The sequence below is a fragment of the Aotus nancymaae genome, unplaced genomic scaffold (assembly GCF_030222135.1).
Source record: "Aotus nancymaae isolate 86718 unplaced genomic scaffold, 86718_ANA_hifiasm-v0.15.2.pri h1tg000014l, whole genome shotgun sequence".
Lineage (NCBI taxonomy): Eukaryota > Metazoa > Chordata > Mammalia > Primates > Aotidae > Aotus > Aotus nancymaae.
The window spans coordinates 60,220,266-60,244,217 of NW_026988425.1; the positions used below are offsets into that span (position 1 = coordinate 60,220,266).

General features: G+C 34.0%; 1 protein-coding gene across 5 annotated transcripts in view; it reads left to right on the plus strand.

Annotated features, from left to right (window-relative positions):
- The window catches only part of ERBIN (erbb2 interacting protein), a 152,695-nt gene that overhangs the window by 75,543 nt on the left and 53,200 nt on the right, over window positions 1-23,952 (plus strand). For all 5 annotated transcript variants that reach the window (XM_012462252.3, XM_012462253.2, XM_012462254.3 and 2 more), the window contains exons 5-14: window positions 1,398-1,476; window positions 2,883-2,972; window positions 4,035-4,091; window positions 10,814-10,877; window positions 12,770-12,844; window positions 13,473-13,617; window positions 14,812-14,884; window positions 15,485-15,614; window positions 15,993-16,108; window positions 18,172-18,241. In XM_012462252.3, coding sequence (XP_012317675.2) covers window positions 1,398-1,476; window positions 2,883-2,972; window positions 4,035-4,091; window positions 10,814-10,877; window positions 12,770-12,844; window positions 13,473-13,617; window positions 14,812-14,884; window positions 15,485-15,614; window positions 15,993-16,108; window positions 18,172-18,241 — 899 coding nt within the window. The remainder of the gene's footprint in view (window positions 1-1,397; window positions 1,477-2,882; window positions 2,973-4,034; window positions 4,092-10,813; window positions 10,878-12,769; window positions 12,845-13,472; window positions 13,618-14,811; window positions 14,885-15,484; window positions 15,615-15,992; window positions 16,109-18,171; window positions 18,242-23,952) is intronic.

Sequence of the window (23,952 nt, forward strand, 5' to 3'; positions counted from 1 at the left end):
ATATGATACTGTGGTAGACTTAGTGATGAAATTGAAAGGGTCTGAAATGGTTCTCTAATGACAATTCTGTTAATCATATCATGTTAATGGAGCAATAGGCTTTACAAACACAGGCTATATAAAATTCATTTTTGGAATGTTTTAAATGTTATTAATTAGCATTCCTTTAGTCTAGAGTAGAACAGTGCTTCTTAAAGTTGATCTGTGGATCAGTGATCGTCCACAAATTATTTGTTACTTTATTTTGGCTGTCATAATTTCAGGGAATGAGTAAATGTTCAGAATCTTTCACTGCAGTTGGACATTATTATAGTCGTATAGTATTTTGTAAATGTATTGGTCCACAACAGATTGGAAAATTTAAAAACTATAATCCTTTACCTCATTTGTCTTGAAAAGCACTGATCTAGAATACACAAAAGCTGAAATATCTAATAGAGCTATTGAATATCATCCATCATTGTATTCAGAAATCACTGCATTTTAAAGCAGTTATCATATTTTGAGCATGACACTGGCTTATGTGAAGGGAAAAGGTTGAGAAAAGGGGAATATAAATATAGTTAGGAAAAATAGGATAGGTGCAGGAAAGAGAAAATAATTCATTATCTTAGGGATAGACAATGCTGCCTTCAGGCATATCCACTGGCATATCTGATGTAGATTGTCTTCCTCTTCCTGATGCAGCTTTATTTTCAACTTTGCTTACGAATATTAGGAACCAGCTCAATCAAGAGCCCAGCATTTAATAAAAACAATCCTTGGCCTGCGTGGTGGCTCTTAGTAATCTGAGCATTTTGGGAGGCTGAGGTGGGTAGATCACCTGAGGTCAGGGGTTTGAGACCAGTCTGACCAACATGGTGAAACCCCATCTCTACTAAAATACAAAAATTAGCTGGGTGTGATGGTGGGTGCCTGTAATTTCAGCTACTCAGGAGGCTGAGGCAGGAGAATCGCTTGAACCCAAGTGGCAGAGTTTGCAGTGTGCCTAGTTTGCGCCACTGCACTCCAGCCTGGGCAACAGAGCAAGACTCCCTCAAAGAAAAAAAAGTCCTTTTTTAAAGTGAGACAAACAGAAAGAACGTTAAATGTTATACAATTTATGGCCTTAACATCACATGGAGAAGGCACTAATTTTCAGAAGAGGTAATAGAAGGAAAGAAAGCTAAAAACCAATCAAAGTAATCAGCAGTTATAAAGAGGCAAATAAAAAAAAGAGGAAAGAAAAAGAAATAGTTGCGGAGGTCGTTGTTTAGTTCACAGTGGTGGTGTCGGTTCATCTAGTTCCTTGTTAATTGGTAAATTACTTTAGAATCTGGAAGGTGTATATTATTGTTACTGTTATTATTTAGGCCTTTGTAATAGATCTTTTAATTTGATCATTATTTGTTTTCTAGGAATACAGGAGTTTCCAGAAAATATAAAAAATTGTAAAGTTTTGACTGTTGTGGAGGCCAGTGTAAACCCTATTTCTAAGTAAGTTCTGAGGTGAATTATAAATTACTTTTGTGAATAAAACAATTATGAAACAGTAGTAGATATTATTGTACCTATTTTAACAAAAATTTTATCTCAATCTTAAGTCTGTATGAAATATCAATTTTAGAGTTAAAAAGGAATCTTTTAAGTAATCTTTCTAACCCCATATACTACTAACATGAAATTGTGATCCAAAAGAGATACTGAGAGTCTTTTGCTCCAAGTTTCACAGTTAAATGTCAGAAGTGAGATTAGAATCCTCATTGCCTCATTCTTTGTTATTTACCTGCTAGAAGAGTGTCTTTGCCTTCAAATCAGGTGTGTGGTGCCTTCAAACTTTTGAAAACAATAAAGGAAACCAAAAGTTTCTTCACAGTTTTAATAGAAGGCAGAACAACAAGAAACAAAAACAACAAAACAATAACAAAAAACAGAAAGACTATGCGATTTGTTGCAGTGTATCAGATTGTGAATGTCCTTTTGTGATGGTGATGAGTGTAAACAAAGTTTTCCTGGCACTAAGACTGTTAAATTTTGCGAAAATGGAATGGTGAAGCAAAAGATGGGTAGAAAGAAGCATACCAATCCAGAACAAACATGTAAAGATTATGTATAGTCTCATATGAAAATACTGCTCTAGCATCGAATTCCAGATCTGTACTCATTTCATAATCAACAAAAAATAGAAGTAAAGCTAATACATGTAGATTCTTACATGGCCCTAACATGTCACTTAGCTTTAAATGTTACTTGTTTTCATTTGCTTATTATGAAATTGTTTAATCTTTAAATTTAGGAGCCAAATGTTGAAATTGAAAATAATCTAAACCAGTGGTTCTTAACTGGGGGCTGTTGTGCCTCAGGAGACTTTTGGCAATTTCTGGAGACATTTTTTGGTTTTCATAATGGAGTGTATGTGTGCATGCATGCACACTATTGGCATCTAATTTGTAGAGGTCAGTGTTACAGCTAAACATTCTACAGTGCACAAGAGAGCTCATGAACAACAAAGAATTATTCAGCCCAAAATTTCTGTGCCAAGGTTTAGAAATTCTTATCTAGTCCTTTTAATTGAGAATATATAAGGTAGATTTCAAGAGTGCCTGCTGATTTCAGAGTTACATCCTAAATATATCTTTATGTATTGTGGCTCATTCATAGTTGACTGTTTTGTTCAGATTTTACATTATTAAAACAAATATTACCTCATTTTCTGTTTACAAAGTGATGAAGATACATTGAAACAAGTAAGTTATTATAGAAGGCAAATCTTTGAAGGGGCTCTCATAAGAGTAAAGAAGTGATTGTTATCTGTTGGAAAAATATCTTATGGGAGCCTTAGATTTTAATAAGAGACTGGATTTCTTATATGAACTTAATTTAAATTTTGATGTTTTATATAGGCTCCCTGATGGATTTTCTCAGCTGTTAAACCTAACCCAGTTGTACCTGAATGATGCTTTCCTTGAGTTCTTGCCAGCTAATTTTGGCAGGTAAATTATGGTTTCTTCTAAAACCTTTTATTATTAGCTCTTATAAAGTTTACAAAACTGTAAGCTGCTTTGGTAGTACTACTAATTACCGTTTCATAGGCTCTTTTTAAATTATTCCCAAGCATTGTGACTTTTATAGTTTCTTTGGTGACTTTGAATTAATTTTTCCAAGTAAACAATAATCAGTGAGAGTTTAAAAGAAAAAAAAAGAAAAACGTTTTTTAAGGTGGCCAAAACAGGAAGTTTCAATGAGAGTAATTTCTGTATGCTTGAGATACTGAATGTTACATTCTTAGCATTACATTCTAAAATGATTTAATAATTGGGTGATCTATCTTCCCCCATAGAATCAAAATTCTTGAGAAAAGGGAATCTGTTTCTGGGGGCGACCTCATTGTCTCCCTGCCACCCTCAAGTCTCTGTCAATTTTTTTAAACAGATGAATGTATAATGGATATGAAGTTATTACTGAATTTAAATTAACTACTAGAGAAAATGGTAGCCAACTAAATGTTAATTTTTTAGCCATTTTTATCTAAAAATCATTGATGTACTTGTCAGGTTCCTCTTCAGTATCTGGCATTTGCATCACTTAATCTGTTCATTTTCCCTCCAGTTTTAGTAGAACTTGCATCAATGAAGTGCCAGAGCATTTCTCCTCCTTCTTTTGTTTCTTTATTTCTTCTCAGAGCTGCACTTTAGAGTTGCATTATTGCTCTTGAATCTACCAAGAGTTAACAATTTTTGTGGGAATCTATCAAGAGTTAACAATTTTTGGTAAAAGGTATGAAATGTTGGAGGATTGATACTTTGGAATAATCACTTTATCACTTTGAATATGTGTGGAAGTGCTAACCCTTTTCCTCTGACCGTAATTCTGATGAGCAGAAATAGTCTTTTCTTCCTTTGTGTTTTATGTTGTATTCTGTAATTTTTAATATATTACTTTGCATATAGTAATTATACAATTACATTGCTTCCTTTAAAATATTAGAATATGACATTAATTTATTAAATTCATTGTCTTTGTCCTAGATACATGATTTGTTCTTTGTATTGCAGATTAACTAAACTCCAAATATTAGAACTTAGAGAAAACCAGTTAAAAATGTTGCCTAAGTAAGTAAAGGTGCTATTCTTTAAAAATTTAATTTATAATTTTTAATGCTTGTCTTTAAAAATGTAAATTTTTATTACCTAAAATGTGATGCAAGTCTTTAAAAATGTAAATTTTTATTACCTAAAATGTGATGCAAGTTATTTGTAAATCTTGTGTGATCATCAGTGTTTAATTAGTGGTGTTAAAATATTAAAATATATGCATCTGTTGTTGGTGTTTAATGTGGTACTGTATTGGTAACAATTTATAGCTGTCTGAAATGCAGTCTTAGGTGTGACATAAAAGTCAAAATAATTAAGTATGTGAAGCCCACCTCAGTCCTGAATAGAAATCCCAGGTTCATCTACTAGAGTTCATACACATATTGCTCATTAGAAAGATCCATTGGGTCTTCATGTGAAGCTTGATAATGATAGAACTTGATTGTCTGGCTTTCTGGTGTATTGTAAATTAGAAATGGGATGATTGGTTCCCTAATGGTAAGCTATCATCAATAAGATATGGCAATCCAAGAGCAAATAAAAAGATTTAACTATAAAAGAAAGAAATCTATAAACTCAAAAGGTACTGTAGTCTGTGGCCATTTATTGAACAAATATCTTAAAACACTATGCATTGCTATAGTATTACAGTTTAAGGGTTGGCAAATTACAGTCTATGATAAAATCTGGCTCACTGTCAATTTTTATAAATGAACATTTGATTGGAACATAGCCACATGCATTCATGTACATATTTTCTGTGACTGTTTTGCTCTACAGTGATAAAGTAGTTGTCACTACTGTATGCATCTGTTGTTGGTGTTAGAGTGGTTGTCACTACTCTATCACTGTAGACCCTAAAATTTTTTAGGTCTGCAGGACCTAAAATATTTACTGTCTGGCCCTTTACAGAAAAAATTTGCCAACTCACATTGAAATTACATTGTCAAGATTTGTTACCACCCAACCTGGGCAACAAAGCAAGACCCCCATCTCTATAGAAAATTAAAACATTAGTTGCAATGGCATCTACTATTGCCTATCTTTAGTCCCAGCTACTCGGGCGGCGGAGGAGGGAGGATCGCTTGACCCCAGGAATTTGCACTTGTAGTGTGCAACGATTGTGCCATTGCATTCCAGCATAAGAACAGAGTGAGACCCTATCTCAAAACAAAGAAACAAACAAACTTCTCACCTCTTCAGAAGGAAAACATCTCCAGTTACCCCAGGAGTTATTCTGTTTACTCAGCTTCTGTGACATATTTATGTCTGTTACAGTATTTGCTGGATAATGTTAATGTATCTGTTTTTATTGTATGTCACTCTCTTCTTCCCTGACCAGCATATAACATGCATGTATGTGCATGTATCTTCCCCTCAATTTCCCGTGATTATCTGTGAGGACAGAGACTGTATCTATTTTTTTATTCCAAAAGACAGTATGTTTAATTGAGTAATTGACTGCTGAATGCATAGATGAATGTTTATAGTGATGATGTGAGTATAAGTCAAATCATAATCCATATTAAAATTCAAAAAGATATGTATATATTACAGATTTGATACTTTCAGTGATAATTCCTTAGCTAAAAACGTGACTAGTTTCTAAGAAATTTGAATAACCAAGATGTAAATTGTTTACTGTAATAGCTAAGCCTACAATTACTTTGTGATATCATAGGCAATTAACTGATTTTAACACCTTTTAGAGATTCAAATTAGACTCTCAGTGAATCTCCAAGTATTCTTTTCTCCTTTTAAGATAATGGTTTTTAATTGAGGTTTTTAATATGTTTTTATTGAGGTAAAATATATGTGTAAAATTTGCTGTCTACCATTTTTAGGTGTACATACATTTATATTTATATTCTTTTCCCTTCATTTCTTCCTCCACTACCATTCTCAGGCTCTGGTAATCACCATTCTACTCTTTATCTTTATGAGATCTACTTTTTTTTTTTGAGACATAGTCTCACACTGTCGCCTAGGCTGGAGTACAGTGGAATGATCTCAGTTCACTGCATCCTCCGCTTCCCAAGTTCAAGCAGTTCTTGCTCCTTAGCCTCTGGAGTGGCTGGGACTACAGGCATGCACCACCATGTCTGGCTAATTTTTTATATTTTTAGTAGAGACAGGGTTTTGCTATGTTGGTCAGACTGGTCTCAAACTTCTGGCCTCAAATGACCTACCTGCCTCGACCTCCCAAAGTGCTGGGATTACAGGCCTGAGCCACTGCACCTGACCTGGGATCTACATTTTTTAGCTTACACGTATGAGTGAGTACATGCAATATTTGTCTCTCTATGCTTGGCTTATTTCATTTAATGTAATGGCCTCCTGATCAACCCATGTTACTGCAGGTAGCCTCTTTTATGGCTGAATAATATTCCATTCTGTATATGTATTTTCTTTATCCATTTATCTGTTGATGGTTAAATGGATTCCATATTTCAGCTGTTGTGAATGATGCCGCCATAGACATGGGAGTTCAGATAACCCTTCAATATACTGATTTCTTATCTTTTGTATATATACCCAGTAGTGGAACTGCTGGATTGTATGATAGTTTTATTTTCAGTTGTTTTTATTTTTTAAACTTCTATACTGTTCTCCATAGTGGCTCTACTAATTTACATTCCCACCAATTGTTCAGAGATTCCTTTTTGTTCACATCCTTGCCAGCATCTACTATTGCCTATCTTTTTGATATGCTATCTTATTGTAGTTTTCTCTGATTAGTGATGAACATTTTTTCATATACCTGTTTGCCATTTCTGTGTGTTCTTTTGAGAAATGTCTATTCAGATCTTTGGCGCATTTTATAATAGAATTTTTTTGCTATTGATTTGTTGAAGCTTCTTATATATTCTGATTATTAATCCCTTGTCAGATTGATATTTTGCAGATATTTCTCCCATTCTTTGGGTTGTTCATTTTGTTGATTGTTTCCATTGCTGGGCAGTTTTTTAGCTTGCCGTAATATCTCTTTTGTCTAATTTTGTTGCTTTGGTTGCCTGTGCTTTTGAGGTCTTACATAAAAAATCTTTGCCCAAACCAGTATTCTTGATATTGATATTGGGAATTAACATTCTCCAATGTTTTCTTCTGGTAGTTTCATAGTTTTAGGTTTTAGTTTTAAGTCTTTGATCCATTTTAATTAATTTGTATATATGGTGACAGATAGAGATCTAGTTTCATTTTTCTGCATATAGTTATCCAGTTTCCCAGCATCAGTTATTGAAGAAACTATCTTTTCCCCATTTTATCTTCTTGGCACCTTTTCTAGGATGAGTTGGCTGTAAATGAATGGATTTATTTCTGGACAAATGATCCATTGGTCTCTATGCCTGTGTACTGTGCTGTTTTGGTGACTGTGGATTTGTAGTACATTTTGAAGTCTAGTAGTGTGATGCCTTCAACTTTGTTCTTTTTGCTCAGTGTCACTTTGGTTATTTGGAGTCTTTTGTGGTTCTGTATACATTTTAGGATTTTAAAAATATTTCGAATGTCATTAGTGTTTGATAGGGATGACACTGAATCTGTATGTTGCTTTGGGTAATATTGTTTTAATTCTTAATAATCCATGAGCATGGAGTAGCTTTCCACTTTCTGTATCTTCTTTAATTTCTTTCATCAGTTTTAGTTTTCCTTATATAGATCTTTCACACCTTTAGATTGATTCTTAGGTATTTTATATTTTTTTGTAACTATTATAAATGAGAATGCTTTCTTGATTTCTTTTTCAGATTGTGTGCTGTTGGCATGTGTAAATCCTCCTGATTTTCATATGTTGATTTTGTATCCTGCAACTTTACTTAATTTATCAGTTCTAACAGTTTTTTTGATGGAGTCCTTAGATTTTTCTAGCTATAAGATCATGTTGGCTGGGTGTGTTGGCTCATGCCTGTAATTCCAGCACTTTGGGAGACCGAGGCGGGCGAATCACAAGGTCAGGAGTTCGAGACCAGACTGGCCAATATGGTGAAACCCTGTCTCTACTAAAAATACAAAAAAATTAGCTGGTGGTGGTGCATGCCTGTAATCCCAGCTACTTGGGAGACTGAGGCCTGAGGCAGGAGAATCGCTGGAGGCTGGGAGGTAGAGGTTGCAGCGAGCCAAGATCGCACCACTGCACTCCAATGTGGGTGACAGAACAAGGCTTCATCTCAAAAAAAAAAAAAAAAAAAAAAAGTTGCCTGTGAACAAGGCTAATTTTGGCTGCTTCTTTAACAATTTGGATGCTCTTTATTTCTTTCAGTTTCCTAATTGCTTTTGCCTGATTATAACTTTGGAGACCTCACAAACAAGAGGATACAGTTTTAAATATTACAAAGTCATGTGCATTTAGGTTATGTGACTATATCAAAGACTAGAGCCATGGAAAGAGCTGTTGTTTTAGATACATAGTTAAGTGAAATTTAATGCTGCCTAAAGAATACTGGAGGGCACAGTACCAAGTACACAAAAGATTACTTTGCCTTTGAGGAGAGGAGAAAGTAAAATGAGTTAAATACAAATGAATTTTAGAAACTGATGGGAGAAAATTTGAGGGATATTGTTTATGTTTTCTCCTTGAGATAGTCAGGTAGATCTTATTCTAGGATGCAGTTTTATTTCTGAGATTTCTAAGTGTATGAGTACAGCCAAAGTTGTCAGTATTGACTTTAAAGAGTTGAGGTGGAGACACTTCTTTGGCATGACAGTATATTTTCTTTTTTATTACATATCTGTGTCACTCACATTTTTCTAAAATTGTTTTAAAATTTAACTTTACCAGGTCATCATCTGTAATTGAATTTTTCCAGTGCACTACTTTTCATTTTTGTACCCTATTCTAAAAGTGTTATGCTTTATTTTTCACAAGTTACCTCCATTGATATGTGCTCAATAGTTGCATGTAAATTTTCTGTTACCTTGTCATTATAACAATATTGAAGCAAGAAGTGTAACGATCTGTTTTGTTATTTCAGTCTTCCCTTCCTCCTCACACTCCTCTTTACTTTTTGCAAATCTCTACCTGGTATAGTTATTTGAATATAAGAAATTACTAACATAGCATGTGATTTAATACATCTGGAGAAAGATCCTGGAAACACCTTTTGCTTGTTATGAAGGAAGCTAGAACTTAACAGGTTTTCTGGGCAAAGATGTGAGTAAGGAAGTAGAATTATAGTACCTAAGAATAGGCGCTTAGTAAGTCGCAGTGAAAGCAGTTTTATAAAAATTGGCATTATAAGATGAATTGAAGGGGTGATGACAGAATGGCATATTTAAAATGTAAAGGGAACATTCTCTTCTAATGTAGACCAATAACAGTGTCATTACAATGATGGTGTTTGTTATATTTTTTGACTAAAAAACTGGAGAAATGTTGCAACTTTTATTTTACTTATTACTAATTTTCGTTAAAATTCCAGAGAAGTTAGAAATAGTCTGTGTTGTTTGTGCCATAAATCAAAAGTACCTGTGGATTTTAAATGATGCTCATTTTCAAAGTGTTAACATATTAATGTAATATACTGATATTGTGATTATAACTATACTTTGCTCTCATTTTGTCATATTCTACAAAATCCATAATACAGAATTTCTTATCTGGGTAACTGGTATCATCTCAATGTATTAAATAATAGGGGTTATACAAAAATAGCAACTTAAGAGCATAAATGTTAGCTTGAATTAGTTTCAAAAGTACCTTTGTTAAAGGAGAGATTAAAAGATAAAAGTGCAACATAGTTTATTTCATTACAAAACTGGTTTCTATATCTTTCAAGTTTCTGTAGTTTCCCAGAAGTGTTGATGTTAAGTTGGAAGTTAAGAATGGTATATTATTGCTTTTATTTAAAATAAGTGTCAACTACTAATTTTGATTCATATAAAACTTTATTTTGAATTGTACTGGCTTTAATTTGAACATGTAGGGGGTAATATACCATGTACTGTTCTTAGCATTTTGAAAATTTTCAGAGTTACAGTTATCTTAAAGTCTTACAAATATATGAGCAGTTTTGAAAAAGGATTTTTGTAATTATGGTAGTAAGTACTATGCATCTGCCAAAATTTATTAGCTGACTTGTACTATATGAAAGTTTATTATGTGAAGAAGTGGAAACTCATTATTCATATTCTGGCCCGTGGGTTTAAATTTATTGCAGTTGCTTCTTAAAAATATAAATGGAAAGAGCGATGAAAAGACAAAATAAGATAATAGTGGATAATTCATTTTATCTGGAAATCTTTCAAAATTTTTTAGAAAATATATTTTTATGTCTGGGCATGGTGGCTCATGCCTGTAATCCCAGCACTTTGGGAGGCCGAGGCAGGTGGATTACCTGAGGTCAGGAGTTCGAAACCAGCCTGACCAACAGGGAAAAACCTGGTCTCTATTAAAAATACAAAAAAATTAGCCGGGTTTGGTGGCACATTCCCGTAATCCCAGCTACTTGAGAGGCTGAGGCAGAATCGCTTGAACCTGGGGGGTGGAGGTTGCAGTGAGCTGAGATTGCGCCATTGCACTCCAGCCTGGGCAACAAGAGCGAAACTCTGTCTCCAAAAAATATATATATATATATATATATATAAAATTTCATATATTATATATATGAAATATATACATTATTTTGTCAACATGAGAAAGCCCATAACTACATAGTCCATAAGAACGTTTTAAACTATGTTTTGAAAGCTTCCATGTAATTGATATTTTTGTAGTTAATTTTTTATTATTCCATTATGAATAGAACCATGAATAGACTGACCCAGCTGGAAAGACTGGATTTGGGAAGTAACGAATTCACGGAAGTGGTAAGTTCTCATCAGTCTCACTTTCCCTAAATTCTTATATTTGATCAAGAACAAAATGTGAAAATTAATATATTTCTCTTAAAAAATTAGATAAAGGTTTACTTTTTTTTTCTTTAGTTACAAGATATGAAAGTTCTTAGCCAGAAATTTCCAGACAGATAGAAAAATTAACCAGACAGATAAAATTCTGACCAAAAGTGATGATAAAATGTAAAATCAATGAGAGGTCCATGGAAGAGATACCTAAACAGTTTTTAGCATAGGAAGCAGAAAATTTGAGTGATTATAATGTGAGAAACATCAGTCTGGAATACAGCAGGTAAAAGTAGTTCTGAATCAGAGATAGCTCCATGGGGTATTGCTTTTGAATTTATTCAGTAATAAGATACTTCTCTATAATGTTACTTAATAGCAAAATCATTGAGTGAAACAACTGTTATTTTTGAAGTGGTAATGAGAACCTTTTTATTTGTGCTTTGTATACCAAGTGCACTATGAGGCTGAATCTAAAAGGAAAGGAGCAGTATGTAAGTAGTTTTTTGTCTTTAGTGAGTTTTCCAAGATTTTTTTTTTTTTGAAGCTAGTTTTTTTTTGAAGAGGAATTCGTCAAGCTGAGTATCATTATTATGAAACTTTTAATTAGTTTGCAAATTTGTTGTTTAAAATTGTGGTAGCTCACAAATGATGGTTTTAAGGATAGGAATTTCTCAGAACTGTTTGCTGTACTATTGCTCTATGGGTATTGTATTAATAGTATAAATTTCAGCTGAGACTTGAGGAGGAACATGGTGGTTTGGAGTAGTACCTCATTCTCTAAAATACATGCTGTGCTTCTGAAATTACTTATCTATTATGTCCTTTCTCAATATTTGTTCTATAATCTGTTTCTGTATTAACTATTTCAGAAATCTCATTTGTTCATTTTAAGAATCCAACAAGCTTTGAAAATCATCATTCGTTTTTGCACTGTTTTGGTCTTCCAACATTGTACACTTTTAAAAACTTACAATAGAATTATAACAATAATGCACAAAAGGAAATTTCTTTTAAGTTACATTTGGAATTCGTATCTATATTTATATGTTAACAGTAAATCTGATTGGCATTCCTTTTATGTAGGACTGTTAACTGTGGTCATTAGATATGATGGTACTCTGGGTCATCACATGATCATTGATTGCATGTGGGTTTGTGAGGTGATAGAAATAACTTTGAAGAGGGTAGCCTTGAAGGGACAATGCCCAGGAGCAAATTTTGCCAGGATATGAAGGTCTGCCACAACACTTGGATTAATTTTTATGTCCTCAACACCATCCTAAAAACAATTTTCTACCATGTAATTAGAAGTTTTTACTAGAAGTTTAAATTATAGTATATTTGTATCCTGTGGTTATGACTTTGTCTGTTTACCTTTCCCTGATTATGAACATTTAGGATGTATATTGTCTTTTATCTCCCTCTTGATGAATGTCACCAGGGAACATTTGTAATTTTTCTGTTTTCTAAAAGACTGTATCTTCTTATTGATAATGAATGAGTGTATGTTTTTATTGTATACTTTTAAGCAGTGGGTCCTATTTTTTATTTCTTTACTAATTATATAAATACTTGACCCTATTGTGTAATCCAAAGCTTAAATGATTTTTTTTTTTGTAATCTACTTCTATGGACTGTCTCTTTGATTTCTCCATTAATAATTTTACTATAGTGATTATAATGCAATGGAAAGGCTCACATCCTGGCTCTACTTTTTTATTTTTCTTCCCCCTACTCCTTTTATTTAATGATTTGAAACTAAAGGTTATTAGAAATTCCCAGGGCTGCTTTTGCCAGATAAAGACATTCATGTAAATTAATTGAATTACTGCTATCCTCTACCCCAATCCCAACAGCCTGAAGTACTTGAGCAACTAAGTGGATTGAAAGAGTTTTGGATGGATGCTAATAGACTGACTTTTATTCCAGGGGTATGTATATGAAATTTTAAATGGCATCACTTATTTCTGGCTCTCCTTTGCAGTTTTGTGCATTGCACCTTTTATAATTACTTTTAATTAATAAAAATAAATTTGATTATTCTTTATTAAACAGAAGCAAATTATATTTTTGCCATGAGCACATTCTTGATTATAATCTAAGAATTCTCGTAATAAACATTTGTAAATCTCCTTTTAATACTGTTGAGTGTGTCCTTTCCAGTGGTATCAATTGAACTTATCCCAATTTGGTTTTCCCAAGAAATTGGTAAACTAGTATATTTTCCATGAACTTTCTGTTTTAACAACTGACAAATTGTTTACTTCCATAAAGAACCACAAGAATCCCCATATATGTGGTCTCCATAGGAGGAAATGGACAGCTGAATTCCCAAAGTATATGTCCTTTGTCACTTCTGCTAGGCTACAGTTAGTAGGAGATCTTAGGTTTATTACTGAATACATTTCTAATGGCATTTAAAAAGCTGTCTGGGAGTCTTCTTTCTTGTATTAGCATTTAATTTTGAATTAAAACTTGGTATCAGATTTATTGCCTAAACTTTTTACAAATTACTAATGTTAAAGTCATTAGATTTATTTATTTATTTTTTACTTATAGTTTATTGGTAGTTTGAAACAGCTCACATATTTGGATGTTTCTAAAAATAATATTGAAATGGTTGAAGAAGGAATTTCAGCATGTGAAAACCTTCAAGACCTCCTATTATCAAGCAATTCACTTCAGCAGCTTCCTGAGACTATTGGTTTGTATTGCTTTCAAATTCATGTAATTTTTATTAAAGTAAATTCAAGGCTTCCACATAATCTCAAATTTCACTTGTTATGAGGTAGGTGTATTGCATTACCACAGGAACAGATTTTATTTGAATTTTTCCCTGCTGTGATCAGTTGTACAAGTTACTTCTTTGTTGACATTACTGTTTTTCATTTACTGTAAGAAAATCTCATTTTTATTACTAATATATTTAAATCTTTAAAATAAATTTATCCGAATTGGTTTAACTGTTAGCTTTTATTGTTATAGCTTTTATTTTGGTAAATTTTTTCAGTTCTATTTCATTATAGACACTCAGGTAAGAAAACAGATCAGTTGAAAAAATCATGAGAGATCTATAATTGAGTCTGTATTTGTGTAGTTGCTTATTCAGTTATATGTCAGTGAAATCGAATTATTTTGATGAAAGGACCCAAAACTTCAATCTTGACATCTTTTTGATATTTTAGTATAAAAACTAAAAATATTTTTACATATTTCTCAGTTAAATCACATGGTTGTTTTAGCTAAAACTACATTTTTACAAGTTTGTTACGATTCTCCTCTCATCAACACTTTTTAAACTTAAAAGATATTTTACTGTTTTGGTATTGAGTATATATGGAATAGTTTGTTATATACCTGTTATGAATTACCTTCATAGTACCATTAGATGGAGTATTGTTCTGTCGCCCAGGCTGGAGTGCAGTGGCTCCATCTCAGCTCACTGCAACCTCCGTCCCCCAGGTGCAAGCAATGCCCCTGCCTCAGCCTTCCGAGTAGCTGCAACTACAGGCGCGCATCACCACGCCCAGCCATTTCTTTAGTCTATTAATTCAAAAAGTTTATATTGTCCGTCTTTTCTGTGCCATGCTGTTGTTTTTAGGAGTAGAGCTACAGCAGTGAGCAATGAAGACTCAAAGTTCCTACTATCAGTAAAGCTTATGTTTTAGTCGGAGTTAATAAACAAATGTACACTATGTTAAATGGTGATGTGAATGAAGATTGAAAGTATAGGATGAGGGAATAGAATGTTGAGATTGGGAGTGGTATCTCTTTTAGATAAGTTTGTTAGGAAATTTCTTTCTAATTTTTTTCAGATGTAATATGTCTCACATTGACTGTTGGTGGACTTGCTTATATTTTAAGCTGAAAAATTGTATGTCGTTTCTTCTCTCAATAGGTTTGTTGAAGAATATAACGACTCTTAAAATAGATGAAAACCAGTTAATGTATCTACCAGACTCTATAGGAGGGTAAGTTTTTTGTGAATTATACACCCTTGAAGATTTTTCTTTCAGTTCACTATGTCATATATATTTTCAGATATTTGCATAAATGACCTAACTTTTTTTTTTTTTTTGAGACGGAGTCTCACTTTTATTGCTGGGCTTGGAGTGCAGTGGCTGTGATGCCAGGTCACTTGCAACTTCTGTTTTCTGGTTTCAGGCAGTTCTCCTGCCTCAGCCTCCTGTGTAGCTGGACTACAGGCATGCACCACCGCCTGGCTAATTTTTTGTAGTTTTAGTGGAGATGGGGTTTCACCATGTTGGCGAGGATGGTCTCAATCTCTTGACCTTGTGATCCACCCGCCTCGGACTCCCAAAGTGCTGGGATTACAGGCATGAGCCACTTTGCTCGGCCGATCTAAAGATTTTGAAAACATTTAAGTAATTAGTATACAGGTTGGGTATGTTTGTAATAGTCAGACCTACTTATTATTGGTGAAGTTTAGCTATGTGAAATGGTTTCACTAGATTTTCAAAGTCAAGTTCAAATGTTTATATGTTCTGAAATTTTGGATTGTATGTAGGAAACCTTTAAAAAATAATATGTATTTCCTTTTTAAATTAAAGGTTAATATCAGTAGAAGAACTGGATTGTAGTTTTAATGAAGTTGAAGCTTTGCCTTCATCTATTGGGCAGCTTACTAACTTAAGAACTTTTGCTGCTGATCATAATTACTTACAACAGTTGCCCCCCGAGGTAATGTATTTTAAATTAGTTTGGATTTTTGTCTTTTCATATTTTGTTGATTATTTTAGCTATCCATTGTGACTACATTTATTTCTTTCTAAAAAGAATTAAGTTATTATATAGTTTATTATATAATTTATTGTTATATAAACTATATACTATATAATTATATAGTTTATTATTTTCTGAAAAAGAGTTATGTAAGTTTAGAAGAGGTTCTTAAATGCTTTCCTATGTACATGAAAATTAATAATTAAAAAGGGAAAGTCTAATGATTTATTCTATAAATGTGGAGTATTTTTCATAACTTTCAAAAATGTTGTTTTTTATATGTTGATCAACCTGTAGGCCAAATTTTTTTATCTTCACTTTATATTTATCTTTCAGATTGGAAGCTGGAAAAATATAACTGTGCTGTTTCTCCATTCCAATAAACTTGAGACACTTCCAGAGGAAATGGGTGATATGCAAAAATTAAAAGTCATTAATTTAAGTGACAATAGGTTTGTAATACTATATTCATCAGTTGGTTTATAGGAGACATTGGTTAGATGAAATTAAGTTTCATATGATATGTGATAGAATAGCTAGCGCTTGTTTCTCTTTAAATATACATAGTAAGTCTTCAATGTTATTGATAGGCTCTTGGAAAGTGTGACTTTGAGTGAAACAACACATAATAAAACCCAATTTCTTTCGTTCATCAGTGTTATAAGAAAATGACATTATTTGAGGACCTGCCATACACAGTTTCGATAAAAGTTATGGTTTCCAAGAACCTAGCAATAATGTTAAATGAGTACTTGCTGTATATTTTTATTTTATTTTTTCTTTTAATAGAAAGAGTAGTCTAATTGTATCTGATTTTAATTTATCATACAGTGGTTGTTACTGTTCATTTTGAGTTAACTTAGCTAGACAGCCTTTATTCTCTCCTTATAGTTGCCTTTTATTCCTAAAGTCATGTCTTCATCTTAAAACTTTAGAATGTATCTAGTATGTTGCTAATATTTTCCTGGGCAGAAGTTTGGTTTCAACAAAGCCAAGGTGCAGAGCAAATTGATCATATATTAAGTTATTTTCTGAATAATATTTAGTTAGGTTAATTTAGAAGAGGTTCTTAAATGGCTTTCCTATGTACGTGAAAATTAATAATTAAAAAGGGAAAATCTAATTATTTCTTTTATAAATGTGGAGTATTTTTCATAACTTTTTTTCCAATATATAGAGCATTTTTCAGAAAACCATTAGATTGAGTTCCTGTTGTAAACTGGAACAATGTTTAAGTTAAAAACAGTCCATACTTTTTCCTGAGGTAAAGATATTAATAATGATTAAATAGCATTTGTAGAGTGTTTTTACTTTTTGCTTTTGTAGTGTCTTATGAAGTCTTCAAAACATCTCTATGAAATAGTATTATAGTATTCCCATTTTATGTAGGAGGGATTTAAGACTCAGATTTAAGGTGACTCACATAGCTTGTAAGGTAAAGCTTTAATTTAAACTCAATTTTCTGATGAGTTATGATATCCTAACCTCTGTTTTATTTAAAAGAACCACTGCTTTCTTAAGTCACTGTTTCACCCTTTAATTCCTACTCCCAAACTAGAGCAGTAGGTTGTGCAAATTACCTTGAAAGATAGGCATGGAAGACTAGTTAGGCATAAGATAGCAAGGCTGAAATAGATGACTCTCTGTTAAATAGGATATTTTCATTTAATATTCTAATGAGTATATTATAGTTGACCCTCTGTATTTGTGGGTTCTGCAACTGTGGATTCAAACAACTTCAGATCAAAAATACTTGGAAAAAAAATGTGTTGGTACTGAACGTGTACCAACTTTCGCGTTGTTATACCCTAAACAATACAGTATACCAGCTATTTACGTAGCATTTATATTCTAATAGGTATTATAAGTACCCTATAAATGATTTAAAATATACAGGGGTGGGGGGAGGTGTGCATAGGTTTTACGCAGATATTATACAATTTTATTTAAGCGATTTGAGCATCTGCAGATTTTGGTATCTGAGGGAGATCCTGGAACCAATCTCTCATGGATACTGAGGAACAACTGTACTTTGTTTTTACTCATTATCATCTTATGATAGTCTTCTAGATTATGTAGCTGCTGGCTCACAAATAGAGAATAGAGCAGTTTTTATAACAAACTATCACTAAGAGTGCTTCCTATAACAGTTTGTTCTCTCTAAATACAAATAAACCAAAGCAATTTTATGAGACATTCCTTAATGTGTCCTTCTTTTCTAAGGCAGGGACAGTTAACTTATTTTTTAACAGATTTTTAAGGTTATTATTTACCCATTTTCTTGCCAGGTGAATTGAGTCAATTGAAGAATTGTATTTTTTAAACTAATTCTTATAAAACTAGATATTTTGTCTTAGGTCCTATACAAAGATGTATATTGGACTGTTCTCTTTTTTTTCTCCTATTTTCATATGCAATTATATAGCATTTTTCAGAAAACCATTAGATTGAGCCCTCATTCATTTTAAATTTTCTCATTTTGAAGTTTAATTTTTGTTTGTATTTTTTCCTACAGATTAAAAAATTTGCCCTTTAGCTTTACAAAGCTACAGCAATTGACAGCTATGTGGCTCTCAGATAATCAGGTGGGCATTCTGATTTTATAAGTTAATGGAGTTCCTATTTGTGTTATATAATTTTGTACTCTTGATTTACATAGGGTCATTTAAGAGCAACTATACAGTGGTACACATGTAAATATGTATTTTATATAAGAAAATCTCTAAATATTTAGAAGCAGATACTTTTTATAAAATAGTTATATATTTATAAGTAATACATTCCATTCTATTTGCCTAAGTTCTCCTAAATCTATGAAAATATTGATTAGGAAGTCAGACTCAAACTCGCTGACTTTACTAGCATTATCTCATACACTTGTCATATTTTATAGTGAGAACACTTAAAAATCTACTCAGCAATTTGAAGACTGTAACATAGTGTTATTAACTATAGTCACCCTGTTGTACATTAGAGCTCTTGAACTTACTCCTCCTGTCTAACTAAAATTTTGTACCCCTTGACCAATATATCCTAGTCCATACTGTAGCCCACCCCTGCCAGCCCCAGAACCCACCATTTTACTCTGTTTCTATGAGTTTGTTTTTTAGATTGCACATATAAGTGAAAACATGTGACATTTATTTTCTTGTTCTTGCTAATTTCACTTAACATAATGTCCTCTAGGTTCATCCATGTTGTTGCAAGTGACAGGATTTCCTTCTTTTTTAAGGCTGAATAGTATTCCATTGTGATTGTATATGTATGGGTGTATACACACTACATTTTCTTTATCTATTCATCCATTGATGGACAGTTAGGGTGATTCCATGCCTTGCTATTGTGAATTCTACTACAGTGAACATGGGAATGCAGACATCTCTTCAACATACTGATTTTATTTCCTTTGGATATATATCTAGTAGTGAGATTACTGGATCATATGATAGTTCCATTTTTAATATTTTGAGGAACCTCCATACTATTTCCATAATGGCTGTACTAATTTACATTCCCACCAACAGTAAGGGTTCCTTGTAAATTTTTTTAACAAAATATAATATACAATTTGCTAATCTTTTTAATTAAAAAATTAATACTTATTATTTGATGTTGAGCAGTACTTTATAATAATTTATTTAAAGCTCTGTTTTCCCAGTGTTGAATACATTGGTTTCATATGATACTCATGAATTTCACAGCCAAATTTTTTTTTGAAACTGTATTACATCATAATTCTGGATTAAACAGCCCTAAGGTATTTATAAAGTAAAGAAATCCATGAGAATTCTTCATATTTTTTAACTGGGGACCTCATTCCCCCTTCCTCTCCCCCTTCCCCTTCCCCTTCCCTTCCGCTTTCCTGGTCTCACTTTGTTGCCCAGGCTGGAGTGCAGTCTTGCAATCTTGGCTCACTGCAACCTCTACCTCCTGGGTTCAAGTGATTCTCCTGCCTCAGCCTCCCTAGTAGCTGGGACTACAGGTGTGTGCCACCATGCCCGGCTAATTTTTGTATTTTTAGTAGAGATGAAGTTTTGCCATGTTGGCCAGACTGGTCTCGACCTCCTAACCTTAGGTGATCCACCCACCTTGGTCTCCCAGAAGTGCTGGGATTACAGGATGAGCCACTACACCTGGCCTTGGGGACCCCTTTCTTATTTAATCCTTACTAATATCCCAAAAGCCTTAAATTTATGTTAATCCATGGTTATGAATAAGATTGAATTAGTTACCCACTTTGCAAATTTAGAGAAAATATTAAAATGATGAACATTTGCCTTTATTAGAGCTTTTTAAAGAGGCAGTTGCTGTATCTATTATATGTGGAACTGATTTATCTTAATTGAATAGCATATATTTAAACTTGATTTGAAATTTTGCAACTAGATTCAGAAAACATTTGCTGGACCCCATCTTATTCATGTACTAACCTCACAATGAATGAGATGTATCTTCTGATCTTGAAGAACTCTTAGACTAATTCTAATTCTGCTAGTACAGTAGCACTTTTTTATTTTTGAGGCAGGGTCTTACTCTGTCATCTGGACTGGAGTGCAGTGGTGTAATTAAGACTCACTGGAATCTTGAACTCCTGGCCTCAAGCAATCATCCCAACTCAGCCTCCCAAGTAGCTGAGACCACAGGCACATGTCACCACACCCAGCTAGATTTTTTTTTTTTTATGTTTTTTGTAGAGACAGGGTCTCATGATATTGCCCAGGCTGGTCTTGAACTCCTGGTCTCAAGCCACCCCCCCCCCCCCACTTCAGCCTCCCACAGTGCTAGGATTATAGGTGTTCACCACCACGCCTAGCCTGCAGTAGCACTTTTGTGGATAAATCAATGCCAGGAAATCATACCAGATGGTTTAATTAAATTAACCAAGTATCTGCTACACTTTCTTCATATTTACAGTATTCTCATTCTGTTCACAATCTCCACTTGGTTTAAAACAAACACTGTTTGGTTCTTCAGAGTTTGACAGAATATTGAGTAAAACATATCAGATATACCTAGAAAATTTCCCTTACTGTATGAAGCAGTAATTTTGCTGTGAAAGAATGACATGTAGAGGAGAAGGTGTACAGAGGTTTGATTGTGAATTAGGAAAATAAATTATTCTACTATTTAACATTTATGAAAGTAAATTGCTCTGCTTTGTAGAACAGTATATGCAGTAATATAATTTTCATGAGTTGCTGAAGGCATGAGCAGAACAATTATTTATTAATTTATTCCCTCATCCATTTTGTGATTCTCAAGAACTCTTTATTGAACAGCTGCTTCGTGTCAGGCAGTTTAAGGTGGGAAGAACAGTATTTAGAAAGTAACTTAATACAATGTGGTTAAAAGACTTAATAGGACTATGGCTGGGCATGGTGGCTCATGCCTGTAATCCTAGCACTTTGGGAGGCCGAGGCGGGCAGATCACGAGGTCAAGAGATTGAGACCATCCTGGCCAGCATGGTAAAACCCCGTCTCTACTAAAAAAATACAAAAATTAGCTGGGCACGGTGATGCGCACCTGTAGTCCCAGTTACTCGGGAGGCTGAGGCAGGAGAATTGCTTGAACCCGGGAGGCGGAGGTTGCAGTGAGCCGAGATCGCGCCACTGTACTCCAGCCTGGCGCCTGGCGACAGAGGAAGACTCTGTCTCAAAAAAAAAAAAAAAAGACAATAGGACTAAGCTTTAAGATCCAAGATGAGGAAGATAACCAACGGATGTAAAGGCAGATTTATCAGAGGAGGAAATGCCTGCAATGCCTGAATTCTCTCTCAAAAGAGGAATGGGAGTAGACCTGGTGGTTCATACCTCTAATCCCAGAGCTTTGAGAGGCTGAGGTGGGAGGATCTTTTGAGGTCAGGAGTTTGATCCCAACCTGGGCAACATAACAAGATCCTGTCTCTGCAAAAGAATTAAAAAATTAGCCAGGTTGGGTAGCACATGCTTGTAGTCCAAGCTACTCAGGAGGCTGAGGCTGGAGAATCCTTTGGGCCCCGGTGTTCAAGTTTACAGTGAGCTATGACCATGCCACTGTACTCCAGCATGGGCAACAGAGCAAGATCCTATCTCTTAAGATAGAGTTTTTTTTTTTTTTTTTTTAATAAAAAAGAGGAATAAGGGTTTTGGTCTGTTTTTTTCCTTCCTTAAGATGGGGTTTTCCTGTGTTACCCATTCTGATCTCGACCTTCCAGGCTCAAGTGATCTTCCCACCCCAGCCCCTTGAGTAGCTGGGGTTATAGGCCTGAACCACCGTGATCAGGTAGGCATAGGATTTAAACAACAACAAAAAGAGAACAGTGTTCTGCTTTGGAAAAATATTGTGAGCATACACATTTAGGTGCAAAGCAGCCTTGTATATTCCTCGAGCAGGTTATTTTGACTAGAGTATAACAATGAGAAGGAAAAGGTAGAAAACGAGGCTACAAAGTCTGATAGAGATCAGTTGGTGGAAGGAGGATCTTGTATGCCATGCAAAGGAAGTTGTATTATATCTCAAGGATGGCAAATAAGATTTTTTAAAATCTTGTACTCTTATCAGTTATGGGTGGCTTCCTGAAAAATTGTGTTGCAGATTCTGACTCGTAATCAAATTCAAGCTAGTGGAAAATTGCTGTGATTTGGGTGGCTGTGTAATTTATTGTGCATAATAGGATACTTTTGGGGAGGGAAACGGGCTCCATTGATAATTGCATGAGAACAACATGTGTAAATTGTGCCTGTCTCAGGCAAAATGAACATTCAATCATTCTAGTCATAATCAATTATTCACATCTGCCATGAATGTAAGAGGAAGAAGTGATTTTTGTGATACATATAAGATAATATGGGAACCAGTGTAACATTGAACAGGCAAATAGTTTCATTTCATTGATATTTTAGAAAGGTCTTTTTGGCTGCATGGTGGAAGATGGATTCATCAGGGGTTAGAGCCAAGCATGAAAGCAGGGGAGACTGAATTGGAGAATATTGCTATACTCTAGGCAACAGAACATGTTGCTTTGAACTAAAGTGATGATAACAGGGCCAGGGAAAGAGCAGGTATTTTTGAGGAATATTGAAAAAGTTGCATCAGTAGAACATGTGAAGGATGCATGTATGTGAGAAAAGAGTAAAAGCAAAGATGAGTGTCAGAGATTTGACTTCAGTGACTAGGTGGATAATGCTGCCACACCAAGAAAAGGAACCACAAATGAAAGAAATATGTTTATGGGAAGATGTTAAGTTCTAATTAAACATGTTGAATTAGAAGTACCTTGGAATATCCAAGTAGCCGTGTATAGAACACGCTGGTGACTGTGAACCTCCTGACTTCATTTTCTTCTATATGGTTTCTGTGCTCTTGGTTTCTCTATTTTTAAATTTCTAACCTTGAGAAATTTCTCAAAATTGCTCCTGAAGACTTCATTTTCTTTTTTCAGTACTATTATAGGTTTATTCTTTGTGCTTATTTGTAAAAACATATTCACTTCATTTTAAAAGATTTGTGGCACAAGAAGAAATACACATTTTTGTTTAGCCCGTGATTTTAATTAACTTTTTTAAGGGAATGGTTTCATAGCTTTTGTTGTTTCTCAAAAGGAATTATATAATTTTTTAAATGTTAGCGATGGTGAATCCCGAGGATTCATTTAAATGGCAGTAGATTAAGAGGTGTAAAGAGAGTAGCCATAGAAGTAGGAAGAGTACTGGATAATGATGGTCTCAAGAGTGAAGAAACTGGCCTGAAGGAAGAAGTTGTTAATGGAATAAATGCTGTTGAGAAGTCAATCTGAAAAATATTCATTTTATTTGGCAACTTATACTTGCCAATTTAAATTGACTAGCTAAAGTAATTATAGAGGTATATGTCAAAACCCAGGTTGAAGGAGTTTAAGGAATAAATTGATGATAAAATGGAATGTTGATTATTCTTTAAGAAGGTTGGATGAGAAGGAAATGAAATGGAACATAAAGAAATTGATAGCAGGAAAAGCTCAGGGATCCTTTAATACTGGAGAGCATGTTTATAGGTTGTTGGAAGGAAGCTGTGTGATAAGTAAGATTAAGAATATGAGGAATATGAGGGCTGGGTGCGGTGACTCACACCTGTAATCCAGCACTATGGGAGGCCAAGGCGGGTGGATCACCTGAGGTCCGCAGTTCAAGACCAGCCTGACCAATATGGAGAAACCCCATCTCTACTAAAAATACAAAAATTAGCCGGGCATGGTGGCATGCACCTGTAGTCCCAGATACTTAGGAGGCTGAGACAGGAGAATTGCTGGAACCCAGAATCCTGAGGTGGCAGTGAGCC